Genomic DNA, 14,501 nt, shown 5'->3' on the forward strand with positions numbered 1-14,501 from the left:
CAGAACTCTGGGCCAGCAACTGCATTATATTTTTTCAGTCTTAATTTATTTGGTATGAAGCTCATAAATGTTCTTCAGGCTGTATTGATACCACTTTTGTATAATGTGATACCGCTTCATGCGCCTTCTTACCACTCTCTTAGATAACATCTTGTTGTGGCAAGGACTTCAAGTATTGATATAGTACTCTTGTGGACTTTATTTATTGTTGCATGCTCCATTTCCCATGAGGAATGTAGAGTATTGCTTCAGGGCATGAACTAGATGTTTCTTTGTGTTGTGAAAGATATTCCTAATTTGGTCACAAGGACTTTCTGTTCACAGTTTTCTGGCGCAAGAACAACACTCAACTGCTGTTAAAAGACTCATTCAGTCTCTAGGTATCCTATTTTTTCTAGATGATGAGGAATGGCTATTTTGAAGTGGCACAACAGCTGTTTCCTTTGGGTACTGTGTAGCAAAGCCATTTGCAAATGGTTTCTAAATATCTCAATGTGTTGCTACAGAGATATCTAGATATAGGGGGGTTAGGTGTTTCGAGTGACAAGTCTAACGGATGCTGCTTCTGCTGGGCTGGAAAAGTGGTGTCACAAACTCAACAAAATCCCATATTCCTGAATAAAGGATACTATTCTTGTGGAACCAGAAGGTTTTCACTTTCAGCACCACTATTAGCAACACCAGTGAAGGGAGATACTGTAAAAATTCAATTATATTTTCAGAGGTAAACCAAGGGATTGATTTCTTCAGCTTTGAGATGTACTTTGCTGCTATTAAAGTTGAGGTTTTTGCATCTTTAAGAGTTGGCTTTTCAAATAAGTACTCATTTGATTCAGAGATGTTTGATTTGCTGATGCTGCTTTGGGATCAGATTCTGTGACCAGCAGGGCCCATGTTGTCAACACCATGCATTATATGCAAGAAACAAGTTTTCTTCAGGAAAGATGCAGGAGAGTTCTCTTTAAGGAGAAACATTGTTCAATCTGAAGTTTTAAGAGCAGATGACATAACCTCTTCTTGAAGGGCAAGCACACATGCTCTTGTTTCCCCTGTATGCATCATTTTGCCTTAAGTGAAAATGCAACATGTGGAAATACTGCCTTTGAAGGTTGGTTTCTTCAGTCCCCCTCCAGAGCTTCAGAACCACTTAAAATCCATCTTACCAGTGGTAAAGACCATCCATATAGTCACTTCGAATCATGAGAAGCTGCCTGCTATCTGAGTCAGATTGTCAGATTCCAGATTAGAGAACATCTTTTAGGAATCATCCTATTTATTTTCTAGTGCAGAAGACCTTCATCCTGTGGAGGATGAGCAAGTTAATGAAGGGTATCCCCTCTTCCCAGTTGTTTTCCCTCTCTTATTCAGGCTTTTCTGCATTAGATGTCCTTTTGCTACAACAGTAAAAATGCTTTATCAATATAAGATGATGTTTGTGTGAAATGACTTGCTTTTGTTTGAAGGAGGGAGAATAGTTTGGCAGCAAGCTATTGCCCTCCTCAGGAAGCACTACAGTTGTCTTTAAAATTATCTGCATATTGAAATTTAGAAAGGTAATGATCCATGTAACACTGTCCCCAAAATGAAGGGCCTGTCTATCTGATTCTTGGGTCAAAATATAGTTAGTGTTTGAACTTTCAGGCTGCTAACTATTTGGGAGATACCTGCTCAGTAATACCAAGGCAGTTTTGATTGCTGAATGTTACAGGTCTTTTTTCTGCAACTGAAGGTTTTACATATTTCAGGATTGGATGTCTCAAATGAGTTCTGTTGTGTAGGAGGGGAATAAAAAGCACCCATACTTTCACTCTAGTTTTTCCAGTCTGATACTAGATGGCTTTTGAGTGTAGAATGATTCTTCTACGTCATCCTTCCGTTACATTTTTGTTCAAGAGCTTTCTGGGACAGATGAAGCTGAGTAGGTGAGATTCCTGTGAAATTTTTATTTTTCTAGTACCTGTCTGCTCTAATTACTGTCCAGTAAGTACCCAGAAGTTGTTTAAGAGAAGCGTTGTTAGGCCACCTGCTGAAAAATTGTCTAGTTTTTTTCTTCTAGCTCTGTGTCAGAGGTTATGAGAAGGGTTAGCTGAAGTGTTCCCACGTGGAAGAGTCTCCAGATCAAGGGGGTTTTCAAACTTACAGAATCCATTGAATACTGTTTGAAGAACAAGGTACCATGTGAGACACTGATATTTCAGAAGCTTGTAGACTTGACCCTGAGGTGAGACTGTTTTCTGAGACAGTAGCATCATCGTAGAGACACTGTTTGCCGTTTAGGAGTAGGCTGCAGTGGACTGTGCTTGAAAGAGAATAAAGTGACTTTCATTAAAGTAACTGAACAATTAAAACTACTCTGGATGCAGTACAGAACTGTGACTAACTGGTCTTTAGAAAGTTTCAGTTATTTTAAAAAAAATCCCAAAACAGCCCACAACATGCAAATGTTTAGCTTTCAGTATGTATGTTTATTAGGCATTCCATAAGGAGGAAACATGCAAAGTGGTTTTCTACAGCATCCGTCTCCTACTGTGTGATTATACCCAGAAGTGATCCATCTGATGCATGATGATGGACCATTTCAGTGTTTTAAGTGTCACTCACTGTTTTGTGTCCTTTTCACTGCTGACAGTGTTCAAGGCACGATAACATACCCGTTGCCTGAATCAGCAGTGTAATTATGTATGAATTTTGCAAGAGTCAAGTCTTTTTATAAAAGCGCATACGAGAACACACATCTTACAGTATTTTTTGGATTTGCCTGTACTAATGCATAACGAATTTTTCCAAGCTTAAGATCACGGTTGCATCTATATCTATAGATCAGTAGCATGTTTTCTTGTTTGGGCAGCTTTATTGGGTACACCTTGAAATTTTACATCTCAGTACCATTATTCATTTCCATTTTGGTCACTTGGCTTTGAAAATGGGCAGATCATACTAAATGTGTCCTCAGGAAGTCAAATGGCAGGGACTCAAACCTGTGCCAAGTGTCAGCACGTGGATTGCCTCCCAAACTACCTTTATATGGTAACTTTTGACTTGTGTTTGTGCTGGAAGTGCTGGTAACTTCTTACTGAATTTTAATAGGAACAACTGAAAACAAAACTACTTAAATAAAGTGTTTGCAACTGATAAACTAACAAGCTGAAGTCTTTAAAAAACCTACTATTGACACAGCTTAAGTGTAACCACTTTCTAGTACATTGCAATAATTCAGTTCCTTTTGTTACAATTGTTTCATTGAAGGAAATGCTGTATTGGTGTTTGGAAGGCTGTCATTGAAACAGATGTCTATTGTAATTTTAATAAGATATGGAATCAATTATGTTACTTAGGTTCTGTAAATAACCATAAATGTAAGCCTTTTACTTGAAAAATTTGCATCCTTGCTTTGTGATAGTGGGCTCTTGAGTTCATCTTCCATTATGTATTTCACCTCATGTTTGTTATGGATATTTCTTAACCTTTCTGTATTGCTGTTCTCCTTACTTTAATTCCTTTTATCATTTCATTCAACTTACTTCCTGTGTAGTTACATGAAATATAGACAGAAAATTAAAATAAAATTTAGGCTACTGTAGTTCTTACCTATCATTCTTACCCTTGATAGGCCTTTTTTTGTCTAAAGAAAAATTTCTGTAGCACAAGTCACTTGGTGTATAGCATAGCATGCAGCACAGATTTCCTTCTAATGACTGGCCCATAGATGCCATGGTGATAGCTACAAAAGATGGTAGAAGTATTCTGGTCATCACCTATTTACCTAGAACACAGTCACTTTCCTTAGGCTGTCCCTTACAAAAGAGGACACAAAACATATACTGGTGTAATCAGATAACTACCAACTAGCACTCACAGAAAAAGGTATTTCAGAGTTCGACTTGAAGTAAATTAGATTCTTGTTACTTATAATTTGAAAAGAAATTAAGGGGTGTGTACATTTATTCTGATTTGTTTGTATTTCTCAGCTATTCGTTGTAAGACATTTAATTGAAGTTTACTTACAAAATTGTCCTTTCTAATGGAAATACACTGCACAGGAATGGAAGAGCATTGTGACTTTGGTGGAGTCTTTGCTTGAAGTAGTACCAAGTGTGGAAGATGCTTTTTTAACTTTCAGGATTACTACAGTTGACAAGAATATATAATGGTTTGTGAGCATTTACAATTTTAATCTTTAGGAGGAGAAACGAGCACTTCACTTGTTCCTGCAAATTAGGCTAAAGCCTATTTCCTCCTTCTTGGATTCTTGCTGTTCAGCTCATTGTTCTTCAATAATGAATTAAAGGTGTAGGTAGTGACCTATGAAAGGTTTGAGGCTTGGTTTCTGATTAAGAGGCTTCTGAAACTGGTGACCCCAGGAATTAATTCAGTCTTTTTGTAATGAAATGAGAGATTTGTTGATGACTTCAACTACACTTTTGTGATACCTTAAGCTTTTTCAACTCAATGGCAAGAGAACAAACACACTGTTTTCCTAGAATTATTCTGTTTGAAATTAGCTTTTGGTCAATATCATGGTATTTCCATATACCTCAGCTGGATTTTTGGAAATAATGAAAATAATCATAAAATCATGAAGAATGCTGTAGCTTTTAGAAATAGTAAAATATTACTGTCTTTAAGATGGCAGTGGTAACTGTGGAATACAGATAATAGCAAATTCAAGAGACAGATTTTGCAACTAAATTTGCATTTAATATGGACACAGAAATTATGGTTCATATTTCCAGATCATTTTCTCCCTGAAGCAGCACACAAACCTGGAATTATTTTCCTAAATTACTAGCAAGAGACTGAAGCATAAGCATAAAAAGTAAGGGAAAAAGATAATGCTATTTTCATTAAGTATGTCTGCAATAATCCAGCTATTCCATTTGCATTTTCTTAGGCGTTGCTTTCACTGAATACTTGTTTCCAAATGTACTGTTCATAGTAGCTTCCAGAATGACAATTACAGTGTATTTTCTTGAGCTGCAAAAGCCAAAACCACTGTAGTCTTCTGAATTTGGAAGAATTTGGCATCTTTTACAACAGAATACTTCCTTGTATTCTTCATCTCCTCAAGATTCAGAGTATTTTATTTCACTGTTAATGTCAGTTTACTCAAGACCCTCATATGAGGATGTCCCAGGTCTGTCCACTGCCAGTGCCTGCTGCTGATTGAATGAGTAATTGGGCATTGGTGCACTGAAGTGGAACAGGGAGAAAAATCACTGATAACCATGGATACAGTCACTAGCACTCAGCCAAAGCAGGGACCAGGCACATGTGACTCAGGGGTGGCGATGCCATTCTTTTTGGTGGTAGCTTGGTGTTTGTCCAGATGTGAAGCTGTACTCCAAAGTGTGCAGTAATTGAAACATCTATATGTAGAGTTTGGTGGTGGGGTGTGCTTATTCAGGAAATGAAGCAATCTTTATCCCTTTACACACAGCTCACCGATTATGAGGTTAGTAGCAGCCAAATGAGGATAACTTTGGGAATACTTGGAAATGGCGGTGAAAATCAGCAAGGAAATAACACTTAAAAAGTTGCATATGCACACTGCAACCCTGCTACCTGAAGCAGATGTTTCTGCTTTTAAACTTTTTTTTAGGGAGAATCTTCAAATATTTTCTGAGGGTGTTGATTTCTTCTGGCAAACAGATGTCTGAGGCAGGCCAGAGAACAACTTAATGCATTTGTTTGCCTTCATCCATTTACTTGTGACTTCTTCGCATTCCTTTATTGCTTTGTAGTTACTTCAAGTCCAGTAACATTTTATTATATTTTATGAGATTTTGCTGCTAAAACTCATTTCTTATGAGATTTGTCCAGAGCTTTCCAGAATGTGTGTGTTTATACATTTTATTACACTTTGGAGATATTTACAGTAGCTGTGTGTGACTTGGGTGTGTCACTTTCTGTGCTTTCTTTGAAACCATTTTTGCCAATTGTGCTGAATTAGGTTAAATAAAGTGGTGTCCTTCCAATTGTATACTCTGATCTTCTAGAAGAGGGTTTATTCTCTTCTTCTTTCTCTCACAAAGTATATCTTGAAGTGAATGCGTGTGCTGTCAATTTGTGCTTTTTTAAAATTTTGCTGTCTCCCTACGATTCTATTTACTCTTGCAAGCAGCTTTTTGAATGTAGTATCATCTTACTTTTAACCATTGAAGTTTTAGGTTAGCATCTAGAGATGTCTCCTAATGGTGAATGTAGCCATTATCCTCCTGTGTTTAAAGTCAGGTCTTAGGTTTTTAAGTCCCTTCTGTGTTTTGAGTGTATATACATCATATTCTTACTGTAATATCGTTCTTGTTACCTAAAGAGACTCATTGGTTGCTTGACACATATGGCAGGCATGTTTCGAATGAAGCTATAAAACAGATTGAGCACTTCATAAAATGTTTAGAAATACTAAGTGGCATTTTTGAGCTGTGGACCTGGAATTGGAGTAGTTGTCATGAAATGCACAGATACTAATGTTTGTACTTACTGGAAATGTCAGACTTGTATAGTGTGAGTTAAAAACTGTATGGATGAATTTTGAGTCTTAAACTTAGGAATGAAAGCCAATATTGTTGACAAGGTCTGATTTCAGGAAGTATTAGCCTTCAGTCAGTCAATGTATAGATTTTTATCATAAGATAGAAGCTGCATTCTAGGCAACAATGCCTTTCAAGCAAAACAGAAATCATTAATAGTACAGATCAACCTGCTGAAAAAACACAGAAGTCTGTTTCGTTGTTGTTATGGGAAATTCATGCATGGTCTTTTTCACAGCACTTTTTTTTCTAATTGGCTCAGTTTCAATGCTTAAGAATGAATAGCATAAATTAAGTTGTATTTTGGAATTTTTACGTAAGATACGAATCAGATGCACTTGAAAACCTTCTGCTGTAAGCTGCCTGAGATCAACCCATTTCCCTGACACATCACTAGTTATAATAGGTGATCAAAAATAGCTGTGAAAGGTGAAGTAAACTATGTGAAAATGCACTGAATTTTTTCCAAATTAAGTAGTTGTACAATTTCTCTGCTCAAGTGTTCTTTTCAGTGTATTAGTTTCTGTTAAAGTGATAGTAAAGCAAAACTTAAGCACATACTATTTTTCATATAGGTTTCTACAATCCAGGAACTCGTTACTGGTTATGAAGCCTCTTTGAAAACTTGTGACCTTTTTAGTACATGTGGTAAGTTTCTATGGTCTTATATTAATTACCCTGTAACTACTAATACTGTTCATGGAAGTTATCAAGAACCTTTGAAGTGCTGATACTTTTTGCAAAAAAATAGTTACTATATTTTCTAGTAAAAAAATTACAGTAAATATTTGCTGAATTTGCTGAGCTTTGTTTTTGTGTTCATTTTTCAAATGCAGTCTTCAGCTTTACTGGTTATTGTAACCTTTCCCATTTTATTGCAGAAAATGGAGAGAAAGAGCCCCCAACAACACTGCTTTGGGTTCGGTATTTCCTGGCACAGCACTTTGACAAACTTGGCCAGTGTTCTTTGGCCTTGGATTACATTAATGCTGCAATTGCAAGCACTCCAACATTAATAGAGCTATTCTATTTGAAAGCAAAAATTTACAAGGTAAAAGGGGAATTTGGACATGTGGAGTACCTAGTGTATAAAAGAAAAATCAATTCATCAAAATGCTTTGAATGTGGGGGTAATATTTCAGTTAGCAGTGGTTATGGGCATCAGTTTTCATGTGGGTTTCTTTTTGGGCACTGTTTTGTCAGGAAGAAAATGAAAACCCTTTTGTTTGGGTTTTGCAAAGCTAGTCACAACTTACAGCAAATTGTAATTCTGAAAAGAAGTCTGGAAGTGGGGGGAGTGAGAATAGCACTGGCTTTTGGTTCTGATGGAGAGTTAGCAGTAGCAAATACAGACTTTAGGAGATGGTCAATAGCAGGCCTCTACTGAAAGTTAACTATTTAATTTCTCCCTAACAGCATGTAGGTAACATCAAGGAAGCTGCCAAATGGATGGATGAAGCACAGTCTTTGGATACTGCAGACAGATTTATCAATTCTAAGTGTGCTAAATACATGCTGCGAGCAAATATGGTGAAGGATGCAGAGGAGATGTGCTCTAAATTCACAAGGGCAAGTATATTGCTTTAATTAAGAGGTGTTTTGCTTGCCTCTGGTGGTTTTTCACTCATAACTTTTGATCAAATATCTTTTATAAATACCCATCTTTATTATAATGCTTCCATGCCTGCTGGTAAGGAACTACTCAGAATCATAGAACAGTTTGTATTGGAAAGGGCCTTTTAAAGATGGAACAGTCCAATGCTACTGCCATGAATATGGACATCTTTGGCTAACTCAGGTTGCTCAAAGCTGCATCCATCCCAGTCTTGAACACTTCCAGGGACAGGGCATCCACAACCTTTCTGGGCAGCTGCAATCCAGTGTATTGCCATATCCTCACGGTAAAGATTTTTTTCTTCCTTGTGTCCAGTTTAAGGCTGCCCTCTTCTATTTCAAATCTTTGCTTCTGTTGACGTTGCCACTGATCCTGGTGGCAAATCTTTCTGTCTTATGAACTTCCTTTATATACTGGCAGGCTGCTGTAAGGTCTCCCTGGAGCCTGCCTGCTCTTCTCCAGGGTGAGCCACAGCTCTCTCAGCCTTTTGTCACAGGACATGAGTTCCAGCCTTTTGATTTCTCATGGCCTTTCTCTGAATCTGTTCTAACAGGCCCATGATCCTCTTGTGCTGGGGGCCCTGGAGATAGAGGCGATATTCCAGGTGCCTAGACCCAGTAAATACTGGGAAAAAAAATGGTTGTTCAAAGGTAGTTGTCCAGGAGTACTTTTACTGCCATACTTCAAAATACTTTTGAAATGCATCTGATGGATACCTTGTTGTTTCCGTTTGGTACCATCTAATCTAACTGCACAGGGATGTGTGCTATATTCATTGTGATTTAGTATTAACATAAATTAATTTAGACTTGAACATTTCATTCCTTTAAGCTAGTATTACACACAAAATTTTTGTTAAAGCAGAGTCAGTCCCTAAAAGATGGGACAAGCACTTGAAATTCCATTTTTTGGACATTGGACAAAATTTGGATTTATAAATATCAGATTTTTGTATAATTTGTGGAACTAAACATGAAGACTACTTCATGGGATATCCTGGAGTACATAAATTAGGCTCCTCTATTTTTTTAAGTTTTAGATGTGGTAACACTTGAAATTGAATTTAAGCTTGCTAGGTGGTTCTAGGAATGATTGAAAATTTGATTACTAAAACTCATCATGTTCGCTTGTCAGAAGTGTTAAAGTAAGGAAGAACTTTATCATAGATATCTGGAAAGACAGGCTAAATATCATGCTCAGTAACTAAATGTTGAATCTAGCTGGGTTTTTTTTCTGCTCTAAAGACTTCTGAAAACCTAATGACTTATATTAACAATACATGGGCTGTTTTTCCAGTTCACTTAGTCTAGAGCATTACAATGGTTATAAAATCTCAATCTTAGGATTTTTTTCTTGTCAAAAATATCAAATATAAATCTAACTTGGCTTATTTAGACAAACAAGTCCTGAGAAATGTGTAATCGCTCATACTGTGTGATAAAGCAGTGAATATTGCTGGATTTTTAGACTGGTGGATGCCACTTACCTGATGGGGAAATACAGCTGAAATTATTTGCTTAACTCAAGGCATTTTTTAATATAATGCTGTTTTCGGCCCCCAAATTGTAGATGTGAGACTGTGTGTACAAGCATGAGTTAATCTTAAAAACCTGTTGAGATAATAATCTTCAGATAACTGGGGTTTTTTAATCATGTCAATCTATTATTTTCTATCTTGGGGAGCATAGAATATCACAAGTGTTATTCTCAGTCACTGGGTCATTTCCTGTTCTATTCCAAGTAAGGTGAAGGATTGATTGTTTGCTCCTGATGGCCTGAAACCAGCCACAGTTAAAAGATGCAGCTGGTAAATTACAATAGCAAAACCTGATTATTTCAGGAAGGAACTTCTGCTATGGAGAACCTTAATGAGATGCAGTGTATGTGGTTCCAGACGGAATGTGCTGCGGCTTATCAAAGGCTAGGGAAGTATGGTGATGCCTTGAAAAAATGTCATGAAGTAGAGAGGGTAAGTAACAAACACCACTCATTGCTTCACCAGTATTTCTTATATGCAAATGAAGGTACTTGTTGCTGTAATCAGCACAGTTTTGTATGTTAGAGGCATATGAAACAGTATAATGGCTTTCAGTAACAGGTTAATACTTGATGATTTGTTGTAGCAGGAGATGTCTTCTCTAGCTAGTATGTGAAAGACTATTTTTGAAGTCAAAAGGTTTCAATATAAAATACCAGATCTCCTAACTATGCAACTATTCATACATTAATTTTATGCTGACTTTTGACAACTGTGTTTTGAATCAGAACAGTCACATTTCAGTTGGCTTTTAAAGTGCCTAAGTCTTTGAATAATCATATTATAAGTTTTGTTAACAGAGATTTTTCCCTACTGATAGGTTCTCTTGAACAGTCTATGCCTGTTAAGTATTGTCTGTAAATAAATATAAATTGTAACTTTATTCACCTCTAATAAAAAGTAGACTAAATAAAGGTTGAGTATATTAAGTGTGTTCTTTCTTTCTTTTAAGCATTTTTTTGAGATAACAGATGATCAATTTGACTTCCACACGTACTGCATGAGAAAGATGACTCTCCGTGCCTATGTAGACCTTCTGAGATTAGAAGATGTGCTCAGGAAACATGCCTTCTACTTCAAGGCTGCCCGATCAGCAATTGAAATTTACTTGAAGCTCCATGATAATCCTCTTACCAATGAAAGCAAAGAGCAGGAAGTGAATTCAGGTATCTACACTTTAATGAAACCTCATATGTCTGACACATGTAAAAGGTTAAGCTAAGTAAGTTACATGTTACAGAGTAAATAGAGCACGAGTTTTTCCTCTCTTCTGTCACTATAACTGAAAAGAGATCATAGATAACAGGCTACAGTTCTCTACTCACTTCCCATTACTTTGTAGAACTAGAACATGAATGAACCTAGGTGTAGTTTTGGACTATTTGGGGAGGAGTGACATTTCAGAACATTAAAATCAGATTCAGTTCAGCCTGTAGATAAATATTATTAACTATTGAATTATGAAGCAATTGATAGATTTTGTGGAAAAGCAGTCTGAATTGTAAGAATTTAATTTTGGTCTCATGTATTTAAATTATTACATGGTAATACTAGTTACTACTGCATTAAGTTTTACCACTTTTCACACAACTTGAGGACCAAAGAATAAATGGGTAAATGTATTAGCAATATTAACACATTTAGAACATTATTTAAAACTAGTATTAAACGGAAGAGACATTCTTAGGAAGCCAGTGGGGTATGGCTTGGAAATCTGAGGATTCAATGGCAGATTATTTAAGATTTTTTTTTTACTTAAGGTAAATAGTTGCTTCTCCTTTAGTGCAATTACAGTTACTGTCAGCCTTGCAGTGGCTGTTGACTAAACCAGTGAAATTCATGTCTGGTGTTTTGCAAAGGGAAAAATATTTGACATGGGGAAAAAGGGAAGCTAAACCAAATTTGCTTAATATTGCAAATAAAATCTTATCTTTATTCAGAGGTGAGTAAGTTTTTCTATACCTGCCTATGATTAATGAAGAGGTATATTTGAACAGTTGAACTTGCACCTTTTTTTCTCTCCAACTTTGTTTCCGTATATAATAATCAGTGTGTGACAGAGGATCTGTCACAGAAGATAGCAGTATATCATAAAGGTGGGTGGTGTCTAAGAAGTCATGTTAGTGCATTTGCCTGCTGCTCATTGGGGTTCAGTAGGCTTATCTGTGGGAGAAGGCAGCACTGTGTGGACGGGGTAAAAAGATCACTTGTTGCCCTGTGTCAGAATAGGGATGACCCAAGCAGGGAGGTCATGCTGCCATAGCCACAAAATGATGTGTTAGTCCCTTGGGAGCCCATTTTTCTGTGCCTTGCCACATTTAGCAAAAATCCTATTCTCAGTGAAATATCACAGTAAACAGACTGGAAGCTGCAGTATTAGTCTGGCTAAACTGATAATTTCCACTTAGTTATCCCATGGCAGCTGCATGAAATCAGTGCAGTTATCATGGCTGTATACATGTCAGACACTTTTTAACAAAGAATAGCAAGTTTAGCAAGTTTTCAGATGGGATGCAAATCAATCTGGATTTTTCTAGATGGCATTAGAAGCAAGCTGAGCTACAGTGAAAATGAGAGCTTAGTGTTACCATTGTTCATTTTCTGAGGTAAAACCTGTGACAGATGTAACAACTTCATGTAGCTAACCTTTGAAATCACTGAGGTTTCTGTAACAGCCATGTAAGAGAAAATACACAAGATGAAGTGCCATGTTAGGCTGTAAATAGTAATCCAGCAGCAGTGTTGGCCTGTGTAGTGGTGATAGTCTGGTGACTTTTGGTAGTTATGGAAATCACTTAAAAGTTTGCCATATTGAGATGATGAGGAGAAACATAATGACCTGAGTTGTTTGAGAGAAAGAAGATTTTGAATTAAATATTTTATATATTGTCTGTTACTTTAATCTGTAGAAAATCTCTCAGCCAAAGAATTGAAGAAAATGCTTAGTAAACAAAGAAGAGCACAGAAGAAAGCAAAACTTGAAGAAGAAAGAAAGCATGCAGAAAGAGAACGACAGCAAAAAAATCAGAAGAAAAAGAGAGATGAAGAGGAGGAGGAAACTAGTGGACCCAGGGAAGAGTTGGTTCCTGAAAAACTGGAAAGGGTTAGTATGGTCTTTCATGTTAAACTCTTGTGATTATCATAAAAAGCCTAAAAAATGGATTTGCTATCTGATTATCTTAGACAAATCTAGCTGTTTTTATAAAATCATTTTTGCATGCAGAGGTGCCTTTTTGTCCATCTCTTTTTACACTAAAAAGTGTTTTTCCTCAATAAATCCAAGTTCTACATTAATGTTGTTACTTTCCCTAAATTTCAGGGTTTTTTTTTTCCAAACAGTAGGCCATACTTCATTAAAATAGATACTGAACAGAAGGACACGTTTTACCTGAAGAAATCTGCTTTTCATACAGGGAATAGAGGAAAAAGTAACACAAATTATTTCAATTTACAAAGTCTGAAGGCATGAGCCAGTGTTTTGCTATGCATAAAGAACTACCTCTGTTACCACATTAAACTTCAAGCTTGTTGTCTAAGGTGGTTGTATTTAATTGTTTCTTAAATGCTAAATTACAACACTGAGTGCCCAAGCAGTGCCAGAGTTAGCAATGATGCTTTGTCAACGTGAAATGATGAATAAACACTTCTAAAAAGCTTGCTGTTTAAATAAAAATGTTGTGGTGCAGTTTAATCCAGAAAGCTAATTTCCGTTCACCTTTGACCTCTGATTACTAAAAGGCTCTGAATAACAGAAACTACTGGTGGGTTTTATTTGACATCTACTTTAAGCCGTGAATTTCACTGTTCTTCTATTAAAACAGGTAGAAAATCCATTAGAAGAAGCCATTAAGTTCCTTATACCACTTAAGAATCTTATTGGAGATGATATAGAAACACATTTATTAGCATTTGAAATATACTTTAGAAAAGGTAAAGTACTGCTTAATTTTATTTTTGCTCTACAAAATTTTACTCCTTCAGTGCAGCCTGTGTTATCCAAGTGTAGTGGAAATGATCCGGAATAAATACTTAACTGACTGAAGCTGAGGTGTGCATCATATGCAGTAATAATAGGGTAAATAGTGTTTTTCTTTAGTCACCCTTAAACAAAAAAACCCTAAGAGGCAGATTATGTTGTGGTATATACACATAAATACTGTGGAATGGTATTTTTGGGGTGATCTTTAATTATATAGAGGAAACCAAAGGTAAATAGGTGGTAACATCTGTGCAGTGTTGCTAGAGTTTGAGCAGCAAGAACTTCTGTTTTATTAAGCAATTTGACTGGGAAAAGAAACTTCCTTTCTAATTCTGTATAGAAACTGATGTTTGTAGTATTTGTACTAGATTTACTAAAGAAAATAGTAATCGATAATTAAGAAAAAAAGTTCTTCATTCTTGATCTTGGTTTCCTAATATTTGTTTTTTCTCCTTCCCACAGGAAAGTTTCTGTTAATGTTACAGTCTGTCAAAAGAGCTTTTGCTATCAACAGAAATAACCCATGGCTACATGAGTGCTTGATTAAATTCTCTAAAGCTGGTATGTGTTTAGGAAATACGTAATTATAAAGATACAAGAAATTACTTTCTGCAAGAATATAATTATATATTTTTGTGATGTGTACTCTTGAAACACAAACTGATACAAAGGAAAATAAAAACAAGGTTTTTTTTTTCATGGCAATACCAAAGAAGACGAAGGCTATGCTACCCAGTGTACTCTGTACTGTGTACTGTACAGTGTATTATATTATACTCCTTCCTCCATTGTTCCACCAGGTGGACCAAATAACTCATTTTGGCTAGATTTCACAGGAAA

General features: G+C 36.3%; 1 protein-coding gene across 2 annotated transcripts in view; it reads left to right on the forward strand.

Annotated features, from left to right (window-relative positions):
- NAA16 (N-alpha-acetyltransferase 16, NatA auxiliary subunit) overlaps positions 1–14,501 on the forward strand; it is a 62,970-nt gene that overhangs the window by 43,398 nt on the left and 5,071 nt on the right. The window contains exons 10-17 of one of the 2 annotated variants that reach the window (XM_058834484.1): positions 7,106–7,178; positions 7,412–7,581; positions 7,947–8,103; positions 9,990–10,114; positions 10,635–10,848; positions 12,592–12,785; positions 13,504–13,612; positions 14,124–14,222. In XM_058834484.1, the coding sequence (XP_058690467.1) occupies positions 7,106–7,178; positions 7,412–7,581; positions 7,947–8,103; positions 9,990–10,114; positions 10,635–10,848; positions 12,592–12,785; positions 13,504–13,612; positions 14,124–14,222 (1,141 nt within the window). Of the gene's footprint in view, positions 1–7,105; positions 7,179–7,411; positions 7,582–7,946; positions 8,104–9,989; positions 10,115–10,634; positions 10,849–12,591; positions 12,786–13,503; positions 13,613–14,123; positions 14,223–14,501 lie in introns of those variants that run through there. The other variant, XR_009277142.1, reaches the window with a different exon arrangement.

Source organism: Poecile atricapillus, chromosome 1, assembly GCF_030490865.1.
Source record: "Poecile atricapillus isolate bPoeAtr1 chromosome 1, bPoeAtr1.hap1, whole genome shotgun sequence".
In the NCBI taxonomy this organism is placed as follows: Eukaryota; Metazoa; Chordata; class Aves; order Passeriformes; family Paridae; genus Poecile; species Poecile atricapillus.